The 25,301-nt window shown below is 36.9% G+C and overlaps 2 protein-coding genes and 1 long non-coding RNA gene across 9 annotated transcripts in view; all 3 read left to right on the top strand.

Annotated features, from left to right (window-relative positions):
• The first annotated feature begins 3,294 nt into the window (after positions 1-3,294).
• LOC121255930 (TMV resistance protein N-like) lies at positions 3,295-4,741 on the top strand. Its single transcript, XM_041156492.1, has 3 exons — positions 3,295-3,413; positions 3,842-4,132; positions 4,228-4,741. The coding sequence occupies exons 1-3, from the start codon at positions 3,312-3,314 to the stop codon at positions 4,606-4,608; spliced, it is 774 nt and encodes a 257-aa protein (XP_041012426.1). The 5' UTR covers positions 3,295-3,311; the 3' UTR covers positions 4,609-4,741.
• Positions 4,742-9,606: 4,865 nt separating this feature from the next.
• LOC121256280 overlaps positions 9,607-25,301 on the top strand; it is an 88,746-nt gene continuing 73,051 nt past the window's right edge. Inside the window, exon 1 of the long non-coding RNA XR_005938957.1 lies at positions 9,607-9,689. This is a non-coding gene — a long non-coding RNA (uncharacterized LOC121256280). The remainder of the gene's footprint in view (positions 9,690-25,301) is intronic.
• On the top strand, positions 18,153-24,481 carry LOC121256278 (disease resistance protein RPV1-like). 7 transcript variants are annotated; one of them, XR_005938952.1, is made up of 7 exons: positions 18,153-18,906; positions 19,613-20,711; positions 21,201-21,488; positions 21,580-22,680; positions 22,775-23,559; positions 23,746-23,838; positions 23,926-24,481. XR_005938952.1 is itself a non-coding variant. In XM_041157019.1 (6 exons), exons 1-6 carry the CDS (start codon positions 18,395-18,397, stop codon positions 23,315-23,317), a joined length of 3,369 nt encoding a protein of 1,122 aa, XP_041012953.1. In that variant the 5' UTR covers positions 18,153-18,394; the 3' UTR covers positions 23,318-24,481. The 7 variants fall into 7 exon arrangements, 2 of the variants coding, with proteins under 2 accessions (XP_041012953.1, XP_041012951.1); XR_005938954.1 differs by having other exon boundaries at positions 22,775-23,429; XR_005938950.1 differs by having other exon boundaries at positions 22,775-23,838.

Here is a 25,301-nt window from a genome sequence, read left to right on the forward strand (position 1 = left end):
TCACTATCTCAGGGACTGTCCTTTGCAATTGGATAGCAATAGGCCACCACCACCTAGGACAGAAAGGACAGTGCGAGGCAACATCCAGCGTACTATTGCGCCTGCATGGGTTTTTGCTCTAACACCTGGAAAGGCTGAGGATAGGATTGATGTGATCACGACTATGACTTCTTTATTATGTTTTAAGACATTAATTTGTGGGTTGAGGTTAAGACTTGGGAATTTTAGTTCATGAATGATGTTGATTGTGACCACATGTACTCTTTCTTTGTTTTCTAATAATGCCACTGTGTTATTTGATTTGAGAGCGACACATTCTTTTGTTTCCATAACTTATTCTCGATTTTTCACCTTAGAAACTGAAAAGCTAACGTCCAAGTTAGTGGTCGCGACCCCAACAGGAAATTCGGTAGTCTGTGATGAGATTCTACCAGGGGGTCTTTTATCTATTGAGGGAAGATTAATACTAGCAGATTTAATAGTGTTTAATATGATCCGGTTTGAGTTGATTTTGGGTATGGATTGGCTGGCTTGCTACCACGCTAGTATAGATTGTTTTAAAAATGAAGTAGTTTTTAGACCCCTAAAAGAAAGTGAATTTCGGTTCACAGGTTCAAAAGTGAGGTTACATCCACCCACATATCTGCCATTCAAGTTGGACAATTGTTGCGTGGTGGTTGTCAGGGATTCTTAGCCTGCATGGTAGAAATACCAAAAGAGGAATTGAAGTTAGAGCAGATACCTGTTGTGAGGGAATATCTAGAGGTTTTCCCAGAAGATTTACCTGGACTCCCACTCGAGTAGGAGGTAGAGTTTGCTATTGAACTAGTCCTAGGCACGACACCCGTTTCGAAAGCACCTTATCGGATGGCACCGTCTGAATTAGTGGAACTCCAGGAGCAGTTGCAAGATTTGTTGGACAAGGGTTTTATCAGGCCCAGTGTATCACTTTGGGGAGCTCCAGTTCTCTTTGTGAAGAAAAAGAATGGATCGATGAGAATGTGTATTGATTACAGGGAACTTAATCGGGTGACCATAAAGAATAAGTACCTGCTACCCCGTATAGAAGATTTGTTTGATCAGCTCCAGGGTGCTCAAGTATTCTCAAAGATTGATCTTCGATCGGGTTACCATCAATTGAAGATCAGGGTAGAAGACATAGCTAAGAAGGCTTTTAGGACCCGATATGGCCATTATGAGTTTTTGGTCATACCTTTTGGCCTGACTAACGCCCTAGTAGTATTCATGGATTTGATGAACAGGGTGTTCGATGAATTTTTGGATAAGTTTGTGGTTGTTTTTATTGATGATATATTGATATACTCCAAAAGCAAGTCTGAGCATGAATAACATTTGAAGCTGGTACTTGGGACACTCAGAGATAAAAAGTTGTTTGCTAAATTGAAGAAGTGTGAATTTTGGCTTGATTCAATCGCATTTATGGGACGTGTAGTTTCGAAAGATGGCATTTCAGTAGACCCGAGAAAAGTGGAAGCAGTAATTAATTGTTCGACACCGAAGAATATTCATGAGGTTAGAAGTTTCTTGGGATTGGCGAGTTTTACCATCGATTCATTGATGGTTTCTCCAGGATAGCAGTCCCTCCCATATCACTCACCAGAAAAAATAATAAGTTTGAATAGACAGCAAAGTATGAAGAAAGCTTCCAGGAGTTGAAACGAAGATTAGTGATAGCTCTAGTGTTAACAGTCCCCATTGCTAGAGGTGGATTTGTAGTTTATAGCGATGCATCAAGGCTTGGATTGGGGTGCGTACTGATGCAACATGGGAAGGTTATAGCATACACCTCACGCCAATTGAAAGTGTACGAGCAGAATTTTTCCACGCATGATTTGGAACTTGCGGCAATTATTTTTGCACTTAAGATTTGGAGACACTATCTGTATGGGGAAAAATGTGAAATTTATACGGATCACAAGAGTTTGAAATATTTCTTCACCCAAAAGGAATTAAATATGAGATAGAGGAAATGGCTTGAGTTGATCAATGATTATGATTGCACCATCAATTATCACCCAGGAAAAGCTAATGTTATAGCCGATGCCTTAAGTAGGAAGTTAATGGGACCGACAGTTGCAGCCCTTACCATTCAACATAGGTTGTTAATGGACCTAGAAAGAGCCGGTATTGAGGTCATCACTAGTGACACAAGTACTTTCATGACCAGTTTAATAGTTCAACCAGCCTTGATAGATAAATCAAAGCTGCTCAGAAAGTGGATTCAGGGTTAGTGAAGCTAGTGGAAGAAGTCGGGAATGGGGGCAAATTAGAATTTAGCGTTTCCGAGGATGGAGTTTTAAGGTTTAGAGGTAGATTGTGCGTGCCAGGTAATGAAGAACTAAAAAGGGAAATTCTTGAAGAAGTACACCGTTCCTTATACATAGTTCACCCAGGGAGTACTAAGATGTATAAGGACTTGAGAGAGTCTTTTTGGTGGAATGGTATGAAAAGAGAAATTGCTAAATTTGTGGAACAATGCCTAACTTGCCAACAGGTGAAGGCGGAGCATTAGAGACCAGCAGGATTATTACAACCACTCTAGATTCCAGAGTGGAAGTGAGAGCATATCTCCGCGGACTTTATGATAGGCTTACCAAGGACATTGAGCAGACAAGATGCTATATGGGTGATCGTGGGTCACTTAATGAAAACTGCTCATTTTGTGCCCATTAAAGTTTCTTATATACTGGAGAAACTAGTTGACCTGTATGTGTGGAGATAGTGAGGTTGCATGGGGTACTGGTACCGCTGGAGAACGTAAATGGTTTGGTCCAGGAAGTAGAATCATAGTAATGACAGGAGATCAACATTTATTAACTATCTCTAAAGTTGATTCAAAATACGAGTTGAAGATTTTGGTAGGCAATGAAGCGCATAAGCTCTTTAGCTTGCATTCTTTCGAAAAAGAAGAACCACTTGATGGTTATGCGAAAGTCTTTGAACAAGTCATTCAATATGCTCAAGGTCTTCCACTAGCTTTAACAGTACTAGGTTCAAATATAAAAGGTAAAACCGACGTTCGTCAATGGGAAAGTGCATTGAATAAATATAAACAAATACCTGACAAAAAAATTCAGAGTGTACTTCAAGTAAGTTATGATGGACTAGAAGAATATGAGAAGGACATGTTTCTTAATATTGCATGTTTCTTCAAAGGAGAACCCTTGGCTGATGTCATGAAAATATTTGAGGGTTGTCATTTCCATCCTAATTATGGTATCTTGAAGCTTATAGACAAGTGTCTTATCACTGTTGAGTCTCGTATTTGGATGCACGACTTGCTAGAAGACATGGGAAGCAAAGTTGTCCGAAAGGAATCAGTCAAAAAACCAGGTGCACCTACTAGATTATGGTCTTATGAAGATATTCGCCAAGTACTAGAGGAAAATACAGTAAGTTCTTAGATTAAAAGTTCTTTCAATTGAACACTTTTTACTGGTGAAAGTTACTTGAAAAGTGTTGAATTTATTCTCATAACAAATGGTAAAGAACTGCATTTTAAATAAAATATCATATATATGTATCGATAGATAATGTGGTCTCTCTTTATGTTTCTAACTTAAAGTAATGTATTTAACTAATTAAGGGAATCATTAAATTGTCATACTTAAATGTCCTTTAAAGACATATAATCGACCCTTTTGAATGAATAGTTAATAATGAAAAGTAAATTTGAAAAAAAGACAAATTTTGAAGGTGATTAAATACTTTTGGAGAATAATGGATATTATAGTTTTGATATTATAATTTTAATAAGTGCTTATAAACGAAAACTTTAATGATATGATTTTAATGGCACTCTTATGAATTGTCTCATTAGGGAATAGACAATGTTGAGGGGATAAAAGTGGATTTGCCTGAGGGTCATTATCATGACATGATACGCTTGAGTCCCAAAGCGTTTGCAGAGATGAAAAGACTCGGATTTTTTATAAGCCGGGGTGCATGCTTTTCTGGAGGTGTACTTAGTTATCTTTCTAATGAGTTAAGAGTACTTGATTGGTCAAACTGTCATTTACAATCTTTGCCATCCAATTTTCATGGAGAGAAGCTTGTTGTTTTTAGAATGTATCAAGGCTGCATCAAGGAGATCATTAGCAGAAAATTTAAGGTACAATTATTACGTTTAATATTTCCTTTCTTTAAACCCATGTGATCATGTGAATTTCCTCAGGGTTAATATACATATTTGTTCTTTTTCAACAGAGCTTGACGGTAATGCAATTTTTTGTGTGTAAGTTCTTAACCAAAATCCCAGATCTTTCGAGTTGCTCAAATTTAGAGAAATTGGATATTGTGGCGTGTGAAAATTTAGTTGAAGTTCATGCTTCAGTTGGATTCCTGGATAAGCTTGATGATTTGTATCTTAATGGATGCCCTAGCCTGAAGAGTTTTCCAAGGCATGTAAAGTTGAGATCTCTAAGATACCTTACACTTCTTAGTTGCTCAAAACATCAAAACTTTCCACCACAAATCGAGTGTAAAATGGAACTTTTAAGTTCCATTGATTTGGAGGCACTCCAATATAAGAATGGCCTTCATCCAATATTAGGTACATCACTCCTGTGCTTAATTCGTTATCTCTAAGACAACACGTTCGTCCATTGCAAAATCAAAAGGAGCTTTGTCTCAGTGACTACGCTATAACACTTGAAGAAGATGAAGATGAATGGGATTCATCCGTTAATGGATGCTTCACTGGGATTGAACATTTGTATATAGAAGGCAGCATGGACCTGTTGCGTACTTCAAATTATGCAATAGATGCAATACATGCAATACATTCATCCATTGGGTACCTCGGTCTGCTTAAAATTACGCTGCGCCTAAAAAGTTACCCATTATGCCCATCGCCGGATTTTAATAATCGGTATCTTGACCGCTTTTCATTTTATTGTTCATCCACTTTGCAAGACTTAGATCTATCTTTTAGTGTTATTGTCAACCTTCCTCCGAGCATCGAAAACTTTGTTAAATTGAGGATTCTCAAATTGCGGGAATGCTAGAACCTTCAAGAAATTCTACATCTTCCACCAAATATACAAGAGTTATATGCTTATGATTGTTGCTCCTTGGAAAGATGCCCAGAAGTATCAACAAAATATCAATTCTATACATGTGGCTTGCGAGAGCTAAGATGGATTGATTTGTCCTATTGCCATAAATTGGATGAAAATATAGGGAGTCAGGCGCCAAATCCTTCATTTGTTGAGGTATGTCTGTATTTCTCTTTTTTTTTTTTTTTTTTTTTTCTTTTTGTAGGTGTTTGTCTTTGTGGATTGCCTTGTGCTTATACATGAAAATATGTGATATATGTTTAACATGAACATATTTAGGACCATTCATGTGGTATTATATTTCCAGGGAATAAGATTCCATATTAGTTTAGCCATACTAAGGAGACTTCAAATAGTCATTCTTGTGAATTGGATATTAGTGGGCCCTTGTATTTGGATAAAATCATAGGAATTGTTTTCTGTGCTATTCTTGAAAAAGACCCGGATAACCCCTTTGGGCCCTGCTCCAATATTTGTGTTTCTATAATTGGTAAGATGCTTGTAGAAGCAAGGTTTTACTTATATGGAGGCTCGGTCCATGTATATCTAAATTACTTGTTTCCATAATGTATCGAGCAATTGCTACTGTACCCAACAGGGGACAATCTAAGGTTTAGATTTTATTGTGATTATGATAAAGTGATGTTTAAAAGTTGCAGAGTTCACATAATCTGTAAGCATGAAGAGAATGAGAGTTTAATAGTTGGGGAATGCTCAGTAGATTCATCGAATGGTATCAACTTTCTAAGAGACGTAGAGATGATGGCGACAACAACTTGGAATTGAACGGGTACCCACAACACAAGAGGCGCTCTCAAAACTTGGGCAATTCAAATGCAACACAGTTAGGCTTGCCACAGTCGTATTCTTGCTAGCCATCTCACGCACAAATCACACCATCTTCTTCCTTCAATTGGAGTGAGTTCCTCATGAGCGAACCTCTTCCCTGTCCAGGCTTTCAGCAATAGCAAGATGTCTACTTCAAGGGAGTCTTGTCGCCAACCAATTACCCTTCAACTCTTGAGCAAACACCCCAGTTAAACTATGATACTGGGAATTATAATGGCCTATATCCAATTGGACATGAGGGAGGTTTTGAGACATTTGATTTTGGGTCCACAAGTGGAGCTCAAACAACCAACAGGTCAGAAACTTCATCATCTGTGAGTTCATTTGTGGAGGCTATTTGGGAACATGACAGTGAAATGCCGATAGAATTTCCAGATATTTTAGATGCATCTTTTGATTACTAGGTACTATAATTCATAGTTTCAATGGGTGGTTTCTCGAGTCTCGTTTGGAATTCCTATTGCCTTTTCTTCGCATCAGTGCTCCAAGAACGATTAGCTTGCAGGTATGGCTGTTTGGGCCTCTCTTCTGTTTTAGTAGACTTGTTATGAAATGATGAGTTTTGCGGTTGTTCTGTCAATGCTTTGCAGGTGATTTCTACTTCTCATTCGGTTGAAGGAGCTGAATTTGAGGTTAGAATTTGGAATTTAATCTATTTTTTTTCCTTCGTGTTTGATGCAGTTTGTTTCTGAACAAAAATGACTTCTTTGCTTTTTATATCTTTATTGTATTTGTGAACTCTTTTCGTATGTTTGATGCAGTTTTAGAATGTGCAAGTTTTGTATATTCATCTTAAAAAAAGTAGGGTCCACTATTAAAAAAAAAAGGTTTTTTCATATGGGTATCAAATTTGATATTTTTTTCAAAAAGGGTACCACAGCTTAAGATTTATAAATTATATTTGTTCCACAAATTGCATGTGAATTAGAAGGAATCATATGACAAATCCTCCATAAATACATCTAATGATATTTATATGGTAGCATGTAATGTACTAAAATTAAGATATTTATAATTTTACATAGAATTAGTTATAAAAGAAAACCTAAAAGACATTATAAAACCAACCAAGTTTCCCCCAAAAAATGTGTTTTTTTACACTTTTTTCATAATGTGGTCCATTTTTTTAATAAAGTGCTCATGCAAAATTTGTATATTTGGAACTTGTGCAAATTATTAATCTATCCAAATACTCAATGTCAACATCAATGTCACTCGGGCTCAACATTAAATATTTGAGAAGTGCAGTAGTTACAAAAATAAACTCATAAACTGACGTTATTTCATATGATACCTTAAATCTATTTTACAATAAAAATAATTTTAAAATCTAACGTGAAAGTATTACTTCAAATGAAATTAAAAAATGATCTCTCTCTCCACACACATTGACATAGAATCTGAAACACGATTCGAGATTTTGGTCACAGTTTTGGACATTGCAAATAAACCTTTGTATCTATCTTTCAAAATTAGCTTGCATCTCTGTGTCTTTTTTTTTTTTTTTTTTTACATTGCCCTGTTTTAGGTCTTAAACATCAGATTTCATTGCAAAGTATAAATTTGTATAACATATATGGCCCATCGTATACAAAGTTTGTGTGAACAGTAGCCCTTATACAGCAGCACCGCAGCCGCCGCTAGGGTCCACCACAAGTAGCCTCAGCTGCTTCCACTGCCGGAATGACAACTCCAAGTGGCAGGGTGGTGCTGCACCATGGTGGTGCACTCAACACCTCGCTAGTGCGCACAACACCTCCATGGTGTGCGCTGCACCACCCTGGTGAACGGCGCATCACCTGGTGTTGCGCGCAACACCTTTGTGGTGCTTGCAGAGCCATCCTGGTGCGCGCTGCACCATTGGGTTGGTGCGCGTAGCACCTCACGAGCACCACCGCGTTGGTGCTCGCAACACCTTCTTGGTGCTCACTGGCTTAAAAAAAAAGGTTTAAAAAAAACGAGGATAAAAAAATGGCACCCAGATTTCAAGCATACGCAAGAAAAAATATAAATTGGAAGCAACTATAAAAGCTCTGATACCAACGTTAGAAAGCACAACGGAAAAAATACCTCAAGCTCAGCTTATAAAATTGCTCCACAAGTTTCTTCAGATTGACAAATTCCAAGCATCTCCTCTTAGTGACGAAGTGTACTACGTAGTATAAAACTAGAGTAACACTTAATAAATCCACAACTTAAATACCTTACCAAAAGAGAACAAAAAGAGAAAGTTTTTTTGTATTTCAGATCGTTCCAAAAAACCAATTGAGGAGGACTATATATATAATCCTCCTACGCATGGCTAGCCTTAAAGGTCAGCCTTAAATTGCCAAATTGAATGGAAGTAACGCGTTACAAGCAAATAACGCATGGCTTAAAGCCATGCGTTACAATGTAGTTAAGGAGGGGGTCAGCCCCACGTGGGCGCCCTTCCATCTAACAACAATAAATTGGATGCAAATATAGGGAGTCAAGAGCCAAATCCTTCATTTGTTAAGGTATGTCTGCATTTCTCACTCTGTTTTTTTGTAGGTGTTTGTGTTTGTGGATTGCCTTGTGCTTATATATGAAAATATGTGATATATGTTTAACTGGAACATATTCAGGACCATTCATGTGTTATTATGTTTCCAGGGAATAAGACTCCAAATTGGTTTAGCCATACTAGGGAGATTTCAAATGGTGACGATTCTTGTGAATTGGATATTAGTGGGCCCTTGTATTTGGATAAAATCGTAGGAATTGTTTTCTGTGCTGTTCTTGGAAAATGCTCAGGAGCGTGGATCGATATTTGTGTTTCTACAAACGGTAACAGGCTTGTAGAAACAAAATCATGTATATACTGGGATGCTGGAGACTGGGATGATGAATGGGATGCTAGAGACTGGGATCATGTATTTCTAGACTACTCATTTCTAGAATCTATCGGGCTACGGTAGTCAACAGGAGACAATCTAAGGTTTATATTTGAGAACAAATTTCAAGAACCGGTCTTTAAAAGTTGCGGAGGTCACATAATCTATAAGCATGAAGAGAATGAGAGCTTATCAGTTGGGGAGTGCTCAGTAGATTCATCGAATGGTATCCAACTTTCTAAGAGACGCCAAGATAATGAAGATAACAACTTGGAATTCAATGGGTATCCACAACACAAGAGGCACTCTCAAAACTTGGGCAATTCTAATGTGGTTGTCGATTGCGCAAGTGTTGACGGTGATTTTGCAGAAGCAGAAGGAGATTTTGAGGGAAGTTTAAAAGAAGAAGTACCTACCTCTCGATCTACATCCCAAGAAAGCCAGGGCAATTCGGAGAAGGTTTACTAAGCACCAAGTCAGTGTCTTTGCATTGATAAAATTCCCAAGTTTGGTTTTTTTGGATTAATTTTGTTGGATTCGTTTCATGATATTAATACCGTGTACAAGGATTTTACGCTACCGGTGCATAAGGGTTTCTCAAATGATCGGCAAAAGTCAAGGAAAATTTGGAGGAAACATGTGTGGATGGTGTTGTTGCTGGACTTGTTTGTGTGCTCAATGTTGTTCGTGATATGGTTGTGGGTCTCCAGGGGGTTTAACTGCATTGCAAGTTAATTTGGGATTGAATGGTTGAGTTGGGGGCATTTTGGTTCTCTCTCTCTCTCTCTCTATTTTTTTTAAAGGTCTGGGAGGAGGTGGGGTTGGTTTTAGGACCGAGGCATGACTTTCACGAGCCATTGGTGTATGATGAGGACGTATAAGCAAGTGTTGTTGATTTCTTCTTTCGGTAATTTACTTGGAATTTTTGCTAATCTTTGTATGAACTTCAAGACAAGTAATTATCCATACCAGTTCCTCTTTCTATTGCTTCAACTAATGATGGATTTTATCCAAGCTAATTATAAGATTGTATATTGCATTGCCTTGTGCAGGAGAGTTTCTTTTGATATTTATGTGGTCACACAAAGCCATTCTCCCATTTTAGCTGGCTTATTCTTCTCTTTTTGTTTCCTTTTTTTGTTAATCTTTTGGTTCAATATGAAATCTTTATTCTCTTGCTTTAAAACTCTTTAAAACTGTCTCCAAGTTCATCCTTTGTATTTGCTTGAAAGCAAACATAGAGCTAAACCAATCTGGAATTTATATGTATACTTTGGTTGTAGCGACCCTAGGAAGGTCTAAATCATATGGTCTATACTTCAAAATCACTAATAAATAGACTTTTATCATACTTATTCATTATACTCTAAAATGACTATCAAGATTACAATTGGAGTTCCTTGTGATCATTGTAAAGGTCATTCCACCTACTATATATTTTTCCCCTGGGGTAGTTCATACTTTCTTCTTTTTTTTTTTTTTTTCCTGGATGTCAGTTTTTAACCACGATTCCAACTCTTTCTTAGATGTCTAGGTATGATTTCTAAACCATGATTCCAACTCATTAACCAGATATCTATTTTTTCAGTTATCTGGTTTAGAAACAAAATACTTTGCTGCTTTCTGAGTATGGGTTCCATTTTTTCAACTATTTAGAGAAAACCCAAAACAAACAAAACCAAGCCAATGCATTCTGCACGATTGCCAACATCTTTTGAGCAGCACTCAATCTACCCTAACTCTCTTTTCGACAAGTTAACTAAGCCCATAAAAAATGACCGAAGAGAACCAAAAAATTAAATAATGACTGGTCTAGTCTATATCCATATCAAAAAAAGGACTGTTTGGATATTAGAATATCTCATAATATATGTGAATAGTAATGAAATAGTTTGTAAAAAATATCAGATAGAATCAATCACATTAAAGTGCATGGATTTAAAGATGAGATGAGATGAGATATACTAGAACGAAATATTGATACAATATCAGATATAATCAATCACATTAAAGCGCATGGATTGAGGTTTGAAAAAGTTGAATTGAGATTTGAAAAAGTTGAATTGTTTATTATATTTTGTGTGAAAATTTGAGAAAGTTGTAATGATGAGATAAGATGGAATGAAATGAAACAAAACACTTTCCAAATCCAAATGTAGCCTAAATGAATTTGAAGTGTTTATGTTTTATTTGAAGCCTTGGAAGTATATACATATTGGATTTGGAAAATTTATTAGAATTGTGGAGGTTGATTATTAAGTGACAAGAGTTAACTCCCTGGACCTCCAGGATTGGGAAGTTACAATAATGACCATATATGTTTAGTCTTCGCCAACTGAAATAAAGATGGTCATTTGGTTACTATTTGATGTTAAAATTCCATTAATCTACTCGGGTTGCATGTGTGTTGAGAAAGAGGACAACCACATTGATTGTGAAGAGTATTATTTCATAGATTTTAATAATCTTGCCTTTCTAGGAAGATTGTTTGCATTGTTTGGTGATCCACAAAGAATACCATGATTTGAAAAATCACTTTCTTGTCCATTCCTATAAATTAGTTCGAGTTTTTACTTGGTTTCATTTTCCAACCATATTGGAATAGACAGTGAAGTTTTTATAAGGTGTAGTGTTTAGTGGGAAGAAATATCTCCAGTTTCATCATATTTTTCAAAACCTGTCAGCTCCACTCAACATATACAACCATTTCTAGGTTTAGCACCTGCACTGTTGCTTTTATTTCTTTTACTTGGGATATCTTTGGTAAATCGCCTGCCCTTGTTGCTGCTATTTCTTTGAAATTTCGGGTGAGTTTTTCCTTTCATTTTTGTTTTTTCTCTTTGGTCTCTAAGACTTGATTTGGTATTTGCCATTGAAATGAGGTGTTGTCATTTGTTTCATATATGATGTTAAAAAATTGAAATGAATCTACTCGTGGGGTAGCATATGTACTGGCAGTATTGCTCATATTGGTTGGTTGGGATTATGGGAACTCAACTCTATTGATATCAACTTTTGGGTTTAGGGACTTGTACAACATGTGCACGGATGTAACATGTCTTAATTTTCAAAGGACCTGTTCCAGATAAGGTGGTGAAGGACTATGACGATCCAAAGGTTGATTTGGAGTTAGAGCTTCAACTTGTTTGAGATGGATGAATGATATGTACGTTTAAAAGAGCTGAATCTTAAGACCACTACACTATAGCTACTGTCATCCATCTCTCTCTCTCTCTATCTCTCTCTCTATTTATAAGATTGAACAATTTGGAGGTAACTGTCAATCTTGCCAAAAGTGGGGAGATATTCATGCTTAGCTTGTAAGCTTTTCACTTTGGTCGTTTACTTATGGCCATTAGTTTGTTTCTTGCATGATGAATTCAATTGTTGTGCTGCCTTGAAATATTTCTTCTATACCCTTATTACAGCAAGTTTCAGCTAAACACACACTTGCTGAAAAATCAGAAAACGCCACTTATCTCATTCAAAACCTCCCATTAAGCTGGAGAGCAACATATACTAGAACGAAATACTGATGCAGACTTATTTACATCTCAAATATGCTAAATCAGCTCTTTCTAATTTAGACTTATTAAAGATTTTAATGATGTCATTAAAGAAATGCCAAGGTGAGACTTAATGATGTCATTATACAACAGAAATCAGTTTCTGGTCCATTCCTTTAGTTCATCTTTGCCAAAACCTGTCAACTCTATTTAATACATCCAAATCAAAGTGAGGAATCACCAACTCTTCCAGTAATCACTGAAGCAGTCAACAGAAAACAGGATAAGATGATCATTGAAGGAGAATTTCTAGTGCTAACCACAGCATTTCAAAAGGTCCCCCATAAACATCGTTTCTCATAGACCATATATGTTGATACCAATTACTGTCATTTGCCAATTGCTGGAATTTCCACCGACAAAAACTCTTGAAATCTCAGTTGGAGTTGTTTTAGCTATAATTTATTCTGAAGGGTTCTAGCTGAGTATTCATATCAAGAGCATTTACATAATTTAAAGATCATCCCAGGCATTTGGAGAACGTACGTAAGACCTAATGTAAAGCCCCAAACCCGGTTGGCCCGGAGAATTACTACCTGTCACTTAAGAACATGTTTCCCAACACAACTAAAATAAAACTCCAAAACCTTATTAGCAAAACTCAATCTCATGTAGTAAAAAAAAACCACATTGAAAACTCTACAAAGTCATTATTGCAGCAAAATAAATTAAGGCGTCCAAAATCTCTCGATAGTCGTAACAAACCAAACTAATACTTTCATAAGTCTTACTAAAACCCAAGCCCAAAATATAAATAAATCGAAAAGACATTAAAACTAAAGGACATCAGAATTCATTCTTCTAACATCTTCTCCCAGCTTAATCATTCACACCAATCTAATCCAAGTCCTCAGTTGGACTCTTCACATAATCTGAAATATATTATGAAGATAGGGGGTGAGTTATCAACAACTCAGTAAGTAGAGGACATATGCTAGCGTGCAAACATGAGCATTTACAAAGTATAGCATGCAGAACAAAACATTTTCCAGAGTTATCCTGCAGAGCAGAACATATTTTCAAAAGTAATAGAGCGATGGTTTTAAGACACGTAAAACCCATAATACTTTGGCATAACATAAACTGAGTATCATCATCAGATCAAAACAGAGTATCAAACAGAGCGGAGACCATGTTTCACCCCCGTGGTAGGGTTGTGCTAACCCCGGTGGCCAAACCAGGCAGAGACAGAGGTGAAATCTTTACCTTATTCTTCTCGGAGCCCCGAGTGTGCACACAGGAAAGACCACAATAAAACCACTTTCTTACCAAAGTGGGTGCACTTAGAGACAGAGAAGTTGGTACCAACCCAAACAGAGCAGAGCATAACAGAGTAGAGCAGAGCAAAACAGAGATAGAGTCAGATACGAAAACCAGTACACCATGCCAAAGGTTTTCAGATGTTATATCAAAATAATACAGAGTATCAAAACAGAATCAGACAGTTTACACACACTGAACACAAAAGCCAGAATATCTTTCCAAATAAATGCACAACTTTTCATATTCTCAATATCGCTCATTTTTCAGATTTCAGAAATCACATGACAGAATTTAGCTCATGTCTACACAATGCATGTCAGAACATATTTTTCCCTTTTTCGTACAGATTTCATGAGTACGCAAATAAACGACCGAGGTTGGTTTTTGTTTTTTTTCCCCAAGTTCTCATTTCACCACAAAAATATGCAAAGTTTTCAGAAAATCAACCTCAGTCTCAAATAATTCGTGTAAGGCCTAGCATAGGAACCCCGCTTACCTGAACAACTTAGCTTACTTACAATGCTATAATATAATTTTTGAAAGATCACGGAGTTGTACGAAGCGACAACGCAGCAACAAAACAGTGCCAAATGCACTGTGGCCGAGGGTCTCAAAGATCCACTTTTGAACGGGTGCAAACGAAGACCCGAGATTGATAGGGTAGGGCCTAGGGATGTCGGTGAAGCTAGTGGTGGTGGTGGTTGGCCGTGGGTGGCGGCGAGAAGGGTGGTTAGAGTGAAAAAAATACCCAAAACGGAAATATTGATGGTGGGGCTTCACCGGTGACAGATTGGAGGTGGGGTTGGGTCCATTGGGTTGCTAGGAGGTCGAGGATGATGTGGTGAGAAGATGGTGGCCGGCGGTGGCGCGAAGGCGGCGCAGCGGCGCAAGGAGTGCCGCGGCTTGGTGATGCTCGTGGGAGCTAACAGCGGCGCGGTTGGGGCTGAGATTATAGGGTGGTGGTCGCCGGTGGCTGGGGAGGATGGAGGGCCGGCTGGTGTCGATCACCGCCGGCTCACGGCGGCGGGCTGGGAGGATGAAGGAACGGATGGAGAGAGGAGAGGGAGAGACGTGCCGCGCGGGAAGAGGCCAGGAAAAAGAAAAGAAAAGAAAGAAAGGAAGGAAAAAAAAGAAGAAAAAGGAAGAAAAAGAAAAGATGAAAGAGAAAATGTAGGGAAAGAAATGAGGTCCAATTCTCACATCTTGGGTCACAAAAATTATCCAACGGAAACGATTTTAAAACAGCAAGTGAAATAAAATAATTTAAACACAGTGATTAAAATGAAAAATAAATAATTAAACCCAATAATAAGCTAATTTAATAGGAAAAACAATTTAAATGTATTACAATAATTAACTATAAGAAATCATTTCAGAATAATTTTTACAAAATTAAAAATCTTAAAAATAAACCCACTAAAAATCCAACCAATTTTAAAACAAGAGAATAAATTTTTAAATTAATAATAATAATCTTTCAATTAAAAATACACTAAAATATGGGGTGTTACACCTAATTTAGAACGGACCAACAAGCACAGATCATGTAATTTCATAAATAATAAACTCCCCATCACCTTCAGAAGTACTGAAACAGATTCTTATGTAAGTTGATGCCAATATTCTCTTCCCTCCCTTCTGCGTGACTCCTGAAATCTGAAGCAACTACTGAGATGGTCATTTTTTATGGCTGCTGACTACAGTGCTGCCCATACTCCAGAATTCCCGTCTCACTAGGTCTTTCCTTAGATTTTAATAATCTGCCTTTCTAGGATGATTATTTGCATTGCTTTGGGTAGACTCATGGTTGTCATTATACAGAATTTTTTTGACAAAAAAAAAACTTTATTGTCTATTCCTTTTGTCTGAGTTTTTACTTGGTTTCATATTCCAACCAGATTGGAATGAATAGACATTGAAGTTTCATATGGTGTAGCGGTTAGTGAACATGGAATTAGCACTTGTGCAGTAGTGGGAAGCTCCAATCAACATACATAGCCAATTCTAGGTTTAGTATCTGCAGCTCTCTTGGAAATCACAGATGCTTCAACAGAAAACTGGACAAGGTGATCGTTGAAGGAGATTCTCTAGTGCCAATCACAACAATCCAAAATGCCGCACATCTCAAAGGATTTGCGAATTCATTCCATCATCAGGCCAGGACATATGATCTGTGCTCTAGATTTTTAAAAGCTTGACAAGTACAAAAATTACTTTAGTTCCAAAACTGACTTGTGCACTATCTGTGGGATAATGGGCAAGTTCTCAGTGGCATGCAAAGACTCAACTTGAAATTTGTAATGCAATGTATTATATGTTTTTTTTTTTAAAACTTTAATGTGCTCTAGGTTGGTGATAAAAAGCATTGGAAGTAGTTACATTGACTTGTTTTTTTAGCCATTGGCCACAGCTAAGTTCACAACTGAGTATACTTGAACTCTTCCTATTTTCAGTGGAAAGAACCAGTTGCAATGAGAGCAGAACTTCCACCTCCAACATCAACGACGCTGAGGACTTTCCCAAATAACTGTCCATGTGGGATAAAGTCATAATATAAACCTCGAAATGAGTGACTTCAACTCCAATATTGAGAAAGTAAATGTAGGAAAAGAAATAATTAAAGTGAACGATAATGATATGATAGGAATATTAAAGTGATCCAACATAAATCTGCCTCGAGAACTTAATACGTTTATGATGAATTTCTGTGTAGAATTGCTCAAAATGGCTTTAGAAATTGCTCAACATAAGGAGAAATGTGGTTTTAACAGAAAGCACTACGGTGATAGCAGCAAAACACAAAGAGAGGCCGTGACAGAGGCATTTGAAGGAAAAATTTCACCTATCATGACTATAAAATCTTTATTCGTATGCTTCACATCCGCACAAAGATTTATGTCCACTCAAAGAATAACTGAAGCCAGGAAGATTGAACTTGGACTTGGGTTGCAGATAGTTTTTTTGCTGCCTCTCTTTTCCTTTATCCTTATCTTCATTAGATCCACATGCTTCTCTTACCAATTGATTGTAGCATGTTATTTTTTTATCAAAAATCTGATGAAATTTAGAAAGGAGTCGAGAGAGTTTGACTTGCTTGATGTCCTTTCAATTGTTTTGTTGTTCTACGATTAGTACCATACGGCAGGTGCACATCATGTAAAGTTCACTGGGGTACACAGCTTGATGTAGCCTTTTATCAACCATGATCTAGCAAACACTTCAAACTCCCAGTTATCATTATTCGTATATGGTTTTGAATTTCTTCAACAGAGCCCCTAAAAATGGAGTAAAATCACATACCATTATTAGAAATTGCATACACTAAAACTGAAAAATATAAACCGAATTGCAGAAAAGAAGCCGCATAACAAGAGATCCCACTATATGGTCACAAAGTTGAATTAGAGGACCATACATGGCTCAGTAAAACAGGGCAAGGGAAATACTTGAACAACTAGATCTCTAATCTCATCTAACATGAGCCCTTGACTAGAGAAAAGAGAGACTTGGGAAAGTAGTTGAACTTAATGCATTCAACTGTCCAATTAACTTGAATACGGAAAATCATTAACTCCAATATACATTGGAAAATTGTGCCATCAATATCCAATTTGAGGGCTGTGAAAGGAGAGAACCTTTTCCTTCTCAAAGCAGAATTTGGTCATACGAATATCAATATGTAAAGACTCATGAAAACTTATTTATAAACAAACTCAATGTTGGTTAATGTAGTCTGGGTAGGTAGCATATACATATACCATGCACCAAACTTCCATCTCATTTACAACGGTCCAAAGCTAGTGGACCAAGTCTATCTTTTCTGTAGTCAAGGGCTTATGTTAAATTTGATTGGAGTTGTTCGAGTGTTTCCCTTGTCTTATTGTACTAGTGGACCAATAACAGCTTCTTTATGGGTTTTGATAGGGTGGCTTCCATTTTCTTTTAAATATTGACCTGCAGGCTAGCTAGCATGCTTGTTGCCGAGAAGTTTCTCTCTTATCTTTGACCCACTTTTGAGATAGTTATGTATGGGGTAATTAAATTGAGACGACGAATATCTGGCATCGTCGGGAAAATTGGTGAAGCCCAACTGGCCATGTGTATTGGTGTGTCCTATATTTGGTTTACTAATTCAATTGTGTACGTTCCATATTAATTCAAACCAAATTGATCAAGTTAATTAGGACCTACTCAAACATCTTTATGATGTTGTTTCAACAACATAGGACCCATACAACTTCTTATCCCCTGTAATTTTATTGAAATGAATTCCAACTCAAAGGAACTCAATCTCACATCTTATCCAATGTTACCTAGCTAGTGCTGTTTCATAAATTAACCGTCTAAACATCATCCTTGACCCTAAGGAAGTTGCCATGAAGTTTCATTCTATCTTTCCTCTTAACACGTTCTTAACAACCCTATCAATTTCAAAAAAATGTGTGCCGTTTGCGCACTCAACTATTACAAATATCATTTTTTTTTTAAATTTTTTAGCAGTAGCTATTGTATGCTAATTTAGTGCTTTCAGATAGAACCAATCACGTTAAGGGGCATTGAGAGTCACAAAAGTATTATCATTAGGCGGGAACACATGTTCCATATTTTCTTCGTCCTTTAGACCAACTTGCTCAAGTTTAAGGTCCAACATGAGGAACTTCCCCGTAATGTTACTGACAACTAAAAGCTCGAAAGGGATAACATCCCCCGTTCTCACCTTTCTTTGACCCACTTCTCTATAATTGCACCTCTTTCCTGAACATTAATCACGCATATAGAGAAGATGCCTTCTTCCATGTCCTTACGAGGAGCTTCTTCCTCGCTCTCTTCCTCTTCTTCTTCCGTCCGTCCATGGACACACGATGTATTCTTGAGTTTTCGAGGTGAAGATGTTCGTCAAAAGTTTAATTCTCATCTATGCCATGCTTTGCATCAAAGGGGAATCAACACTTACATAGACAAGAATCTTGAAAAAGGAGAAGAAATTTTGTCAAAAATTTTCAAAGCTATTGAAGGATCAAGGATCTCAATCATCATATTTTCTAAAAACTATGCAGAGTCCCGATGGTGTTTAGATGAGCTATTGAAGATTCTTGAGTGTAAGGAAACAAAAAAACAAATTATTCTGCCATTGTTCTACGATGTAGATCCGTCAGAAGTACGGCATCAAAAAGGGAGTTTTGGAGAAGCATTCACCAAACTTAGATATAAGTTCAAGGATGAAGTAAAGGTTACAAAGTGGGAGGCAGCTTTGGAAAAAGTAGCCAATTTGTCTGGACTCGAATTAGGGGACAGGTACTTCTAATGAGCTGTGCTATTATGTGTGTGTGTGTGTTTATATATGATGTTAAAGAGAAATTTATGCGGAAGATTTAGACAAATCTAGGATTTGAGAGTGCAAATTGATGAAGATCATATGGTGCCATGTAAAACTATTTGATATTTATCAGTCTTTTCGGCGTTGAGTTTTATGCATACCATACTTCAATTAGAAATCTTTTCTTACTGAGGGATTTAATATCATACTGCCACATTAATTTCACATGAAGTTTATAGGAGAAATAGAATAGAAGAATATGAAAAATGCAATTCCAAATCTTCTCTGCATGTGTTCTTTGTTTTCATTTTGTTCATGTATAATTAAGAAAAAAAGATGGGAATTGTTTATTTTTGGGTTCTATAAAGAATAAGCAAAGGCTTTTAAGCATCAATTTGTTTAGAGATAAAGACTGAAAAAAACTCCTAGTTATAATTAGTTTCAGAATTAAGGGAGGGGCAAATTTGAGAATGGAACAAAAATGTAGTTAAAATGTTTAATAATTCATATAAAGAATGAAAAATGCCAGTCTGAAAAGAGCACGAGGAAGATTCTGGAAGAAGAAAGGCTACCTTTGACATGGTAATCTACTACTATCATTTTGTAATGGAGAAGAAAAAAAGAAAAAATAAGATAGTGAAAAGTCGTAACTCTTTGCATTTCTTTTGTCTTTTGTATTGATAGGAATGAATCAGAGTTTGTTCAGGACATCATTAAATGGGTGGACTCAATAATGGTAAATCGTACAGTTCTTAATGTTGCTAAGTATCCGGTTGGAATGGAGTCGCGTGTACGAGACATTTATCAGCATTTAAGCATGGGAAGGAATGATATTATATGCATGGTAGGGATATTTGGAACCGGTGGAATTGGTAAGACAACTATTTCAAAAGAGATCTATAACATAATTTCTTATCAATTTGAAGGAAGTTGTTTCTTGAAAAATATTAGAGAAACTTCAAAAGCAGGAGGTCTGATCCAGCTTCAAAAGACACTTCTTTATGAGATTTCGGGAATAAGTTTGGAATGTCATGATACTGACAAAGGCATCAATGTAATTAGGCATAGGATTTGCTCTAAAAGGGTTCTCCTAATTCTTGATGATGTGGATGAATTGGTCCAACTAGAAACATTAGCTGGAGCTCGTGATTGGTTTGGTTCAGGAAGTAAAATCATCATAACAACAAGAGATCAACATTTATTAAATATCTTTAAAGTAGATTCAAAATATGAAGTAAAGAGATTGGACCATAATGAAGCTCTTGAGCTCTTTAGTTGGCATGCTTTTGAGGAAGACAAACCTATTGAAGATTATGTGGAACTCTCTAAGCAAGTAATACAATATGCTGAGGGCCTTCCACTAGCTTTAACAATGCTAGGCTCAGATTTACGGGGTCAGAGTATAAGTCAATGGAGAAGTACATTGGATAAATATAAACAAATTCCTAGCAAAAATATTCAAGAAGTACTCTGTATAAGTTATGATGGACTGGATGATAACGAGAAGGAGATTTTTCTCGATATTGCCTTTTTTTTCAATGGACAATGCTTGGGTCATGTCGTTAAAATATTAGACAGTTGTGGTTTCTCTCCAGACAATGCTATCAAAAGGCTTATAGATAAATGTCTCATTACAATTACTACTTACAATACATTGTGGATGCACGACTTGCTACAAGACATGGGCAGAGAAATTGTCCGAAAGGAATCACGCAAACAACTGGGAACACGTAGTAGATTATGGTTTTTTGAAGATGTTCGCTATGTACTCGAGGAAAATGCAGTAAGTTCTTAGATTCAAAGCTCTTTTAATTGAATACTTCTTACTAGTGAAACTTACATGAAAAGTATTGAACTTCTTTTCATAACAAATGGCAAAGAACCGCATATTAAAAAAATTATCATATATGTATGGATAGATAATGTGATCATTTTTTATATTTCCAACTTAAAGTAATGTATTTAGCTAATTAGGAGAATCATTAAATCATCATACTTAAATGTCCTTCATCCAACATCTTTAAATATACATAATGGTCCCTTTTAAAAGAAAAAATTGCATTTTTTTAATGAGTATATTGCCTTCATGTCTTATATGAATGAATAGTTAATAATGCAAGTAAATTTGAAGAAAGACACATTTTGAAGGTGATTAAATACTTTTGGATAACAATGGATATTATAGTTTTGATATTATAATTTTAATAGCTGCTTATAAACAAAGACTTTAATGATATGATTTTGCTGGCACACTTACGAATTGTCTCATCAGGGAACAAACAATGTTGAAGGGATAAAAGTGGATCTACCTCAGGGTCATGATCATGACATGATACGCTTGAATCCCAAAGCGTTTGCAAAGATGAAAAGACTCAGATTTTTTATAAGCCGTGATGCACGCTTTTCTGGAAGAGTACTTAATTATCTTTCTAATGAGTTAAGAGTACTTGATTGGTCAAATTGTCCTTTACAATCTTTGCCATCCAATTTTCATGGAGGAAAGCTCATTGATTTTAAACTGTATAGAGGCCGCATCAAGGAGATTAGCGGGCAATTTAAGGTACAATTATTACTTTCAATATTTCCTTCTTTAAACTCATGTGTTGTAAACTTCCTTAGAGTTCATATACATATTTTTTGTTTTTCAACAGAATTTGATGGTAATGGAATTCTCTGAGTGTAAATTCTTAACCAAAATCCCAGATCTTTCAAGTTGCTCAAACTTAAAGAAATTGAATATTATGGATTGTGAAAATTTAGTCGAAGTTCATGATTCTGTTGGATTTCTGGATAAGCTTGCTTGTTTGAATCTTTATCAATGCTCCAACCTGAAGAGTTTTCCAAGGTGTCTCAAGTTGAGATCTCTAGAAGTCTTGAACCTTCAGATCAATTGCTCAAAATGTCAAAACTTTTCAGAAATCGAGGGTAAAATGGAACGTTTATGTTGCATCTTCTTATTGAGCATTGCAAGAAATGAAATACCTTCATCCATTGGGTATTTCACTCAGCCTATGCTTAAATCATTATATGTGAGACAATGCTCAAAACTTATGCGTTTCCCCAATAGCATTCATCTGTTGGAAAATCTAGAAGAGCTTTGTCTCATTAACTGTATAAATCTTGAAATAGGAGAAGTGGCTTCATCCGTTAATGGATGCTTCACTGGGATTGAAGAGTTATCTATAGAAGGCTGCATGAACCTGATGCGTCTCCCAATCAGTGTTTCTCACTTGCAACATCTAAAGAGTCTTTCTCTCGATAATTATCCAAATCTTGCAAGAGAAGAAATATGTTCATCCATTGGGCACCTCACTGGGCTTAAAAAGTTGCACCTAACAACATCTAGATTGTTTAAGAGGTCTGAACCAGAATCAAGTGCTGAATTACTCCCGTCGCCGGTTTATAATTGTTATCTTGACAGCTTTTCATTTTATTGCTCATTGACTTTGCAAGAGTTAGATCTATCTAAAAGTGCAATTGTCAGCCTTCCTCCGAGCATCAAAAGATTTGTTGAATTGAGGATTCTCAGTTTGTGGCATTGCGAGAAACTTCAAGAAATTCTACATCTTCCACCAAATATACAAAAGCTATATGCTAGTGAGTGTTTCTCCTTGGAAAGATTCCCAGAAGTATCAAGAAAATTTCAATTCTATAGGTGTGGCTTGCGAGAGCTAAGATGGATTGATTTGTCCGGTTGCCATAAATTGCTTGCAAATATAGGGAGTCAGGTGCCAAATCCTTCATTTGTTGAGGTATGTCTCTATTTCTCTCTGTGTTTTTTTTTGTAGATGTTTGTGTTTGTGGATTCCCTTGTGCTTATGAAAATATGTGGTACATGTTTAACAGGAACATATTCAAGACCATTCATGTGGTATTATATTTCCAGGGAATAAGATTCCAGATTGGTTTAGCCATACTAAGGAAACTTCAAATGGTGATGATTCTTGTGAATTGGATATTAGTGGTCCTTTGTATTTGGATGAAATCATAGGAATTAGTTTTTGTGCTGTTCTTGGAGCCGACCCGGATCATTTGATCCGTTCAGGTATTGGTGTTTATATAAATGGTAACATGCTTGTTGAAGCAGATTTTTACTTATTAAGAGACTCGGATCATGTATATCTAAATTACTCATTTCCAGAATGTATCGAGCAATGGTTGCGGTACCCAAACGGAGACAATCTGAGGTTTAGTTTTTATAGTGAGGATAAATCGGCGATCTTTAAAAATTGCGGAGTTCGCATAATCTATAAGCATGAAGAGAATGAGAATTTAACAACTGGCGAGTGTTCAATAGATTCATTGAATGGTATCCAACTTTATAAGAGAAGCCGAGATCATGGAGACAACAACTTTGTAAGAAGAAGGGGAAGAGGGAGAAGACAATGAGGAAGAAGAGGAATTTGAAGAATCTGACGATGAAGAAGAAGATAAAAGAAGATTGTGTGGCATTCTTCTAGGCAGGGTTCACCTTCTTAGCTATTGATGGATCAAGGAAATTGTGAGTACTTTCAGAATCAACCATTATCACCACCAATTAACCCTTGATTCTGCCTAAAAGCCTCATAGTATTCGGAGTGGGTGTTTCAGCCACGGCATGGATGGATATTTATGATTCCCCTTCAAACACTGTATGGATTCCACCTTCCTCAGTTTTTGTAGAATCAAAATAGACTTCCTCATGCTTTTCTTCTCCTCCATCCTCAACCCCTTGTAGCAAATACACTTTAAGGCTCTTATATAAGTGAGCAGGGTTCCATTTTTCATTGCAATGATAACATAATCCATTTTTTATTTTTTCATTCATTTGTGCTCAGGAGATTCTCCTAGTTGGAGGGAAAGATTTCTGCCACTTGTTGTTAGAAGTCTTGGCAGCATAGGTTGATTGCCACTCAGATTGCCACGCCCAGGTGAGCTCCATCTATCACCTCCCATTTCTACAGATTTATTAGTGTTATTGAGATACTCTTCCTGAACTTTTGCCAACCCAAATGTAGCATTCAAGTTGATGGGGGTTTAGCATCATTATGTACAAGCGAATATCGTCTCTTAAGTCACTCAAGAATTAGCTGAGCTTGTGGTTTTCCAAGAGGCCTCTTAGCTGATTCGATAGGGCCTCAAATTGGGCTTTGTAACTTGCTACAGTTGAGGTTTGTTTGAGGCGGGTAAGGGCTTCCATTGGATCATTATACCCAGTGGGGCCAAACCGCACTTGCAATGCTCTGCAAAAACTCTCCCAGTTGTTAAAGATCCCGCTTTGCACAACGTCCTGGCACCAAACCATTGCTTCCCCCTCCAGGTGGTAGGAGGCCATTAACAAGCGATGCATAGGCTGAGTTTGGTGGTACTCAAAGTACTGATTGGCCTTGAAGCACCAAGCAGCTGGGTTATCACCATCAAAGTGAGAGAAATCTAACCTCACTCCCTTGTAGACCCCCTCTGTTATTTATGAGTTTCCAATTCAATGTCTACTTGTAATTCTCTATGATCCACGTTGTTTTGACTTATTACAATTGTTATCATGATATCAGCTAAGTGTTCCATTCTTTCCTTAATTTCTTGGATATTTACCTCATGTTGCTCAACTTGCCGCTACCAATTCTCTTCTTGTATTTTTAATTAAGTTCCTTTTGCTATCAAGATCGGTGGCTCTTGATACCAAATTGTTAGGATCTAACTTGAAGCAGAATAATGAAATGGATGGAAAAGAGAAATATGGAAAGGATTTGAGAGAAAAACTGTGGTGGATATAAATCTCGGAAAATAGTCACAGCTTGGGACTATTTGAGGCACCCCAATTCCTCTAGAGATTCAAGCTAAAGCAATATTCCAGAATACATTTCCTTCTACAGCTTTTCCCTTATCTCCTGACAATAACCCATTGACTCCCCACATGGAGGATTACAATTTGTAAATTAAATAATAGACTCAACAGACCCAAATGATAACCAACTAAACGCAGCGTATGACTATAGACTACAATTTATTGGACTAATATGCGGCATTCCAACTTGCTGCTACCCAATCCCCTTCTTTACGGAAAACGACACCATGCTCCACCCCATGGCTTATGTGACACCATTTTCCTCTCTTCACAAACTTCTCTCTTTTCTTCTAAGTAGGGGTGTAAGTGGGAAAAACCGACTGCATCGAATGGTTCGGTCCGGACCGCACCCGTAAGGGGTTTGGTAGGTTTCGGTCCTTACCTCTTGGAAAAATTAGTAATTGGTCTGGTCCCAGAGTGTGGTTTTATTTGGCCGGATTGAACCAAGACCAACCGAATCAGTTGCATATAAATTTTTTAAATATCTTTATATATATTATATAGTAGTTGTATAAGTTAATTATGTAATTTTCATCCAATCTATTACTA

The sequence above is a fragment of the Juglans microcarpa x Juglans regia genome, chromosome 3D (genome assembly GCF_004785595.1).
Source record: "Juglans microcarpa x Juglans regia isolate MS1-56 chromosome 3D, Jm3101_v1.0, whole genome shotgun sequence".
Lineage (NCBI taxonomy): Eukaryota > Viridiplantae > Streptophyta > Magnoliopsida > Fagales > Juglandaceae > Juglans > Juglans microcarpa x Juglans regia.

Excerpts from the sequence above, each read along its gene's own strand:
- LOC121255930 (XM_041156492.1), top strand. The coding sequence starts at position 3,312 with ATGGGAAGCAAAGTTGTCCGAAAGGAATCAGTCAAAAAACCAGGTGCA. Across the intron at positions 3,414-3,841 it reads AAGTACTAGAGGAAAATACA|GGAATAGACAATGTTGAGGG; the intron begins GTAAGTTCTTAG and ends TTGTCTCATTAG. Across the intron at positions 4,133-4,227 it reads TCATTAGCAGAAAATTTAAG|AGCTTGACGGTAATGCAATT; the intron begins GTACAATTATTA and ends CTTTTTCAACAG.
- LOC121256278 (XM_041157017.1), top strand. The coding sequence starts at position 18,395 with ATGCCTTCTTCCATGTCCTTACGAGGAGCTTCTTCCTCGCTCTCTTCC. Across the intron at positions 21,489-21,579 it reads AGATTAGCGGGCAATTTAAG|AATTTGATGGTAATGGAATT; the intron begins GTACAATTATTA and ends GTTTTTCAACAG. Across the intron at positions 22,681-22,774 it reads CAAATCCTTCATTTGTTGAG|GAACATATTCAAGACCATTC; the intron begins GTATGTCTCTAT and ends CATGTTTAACAG.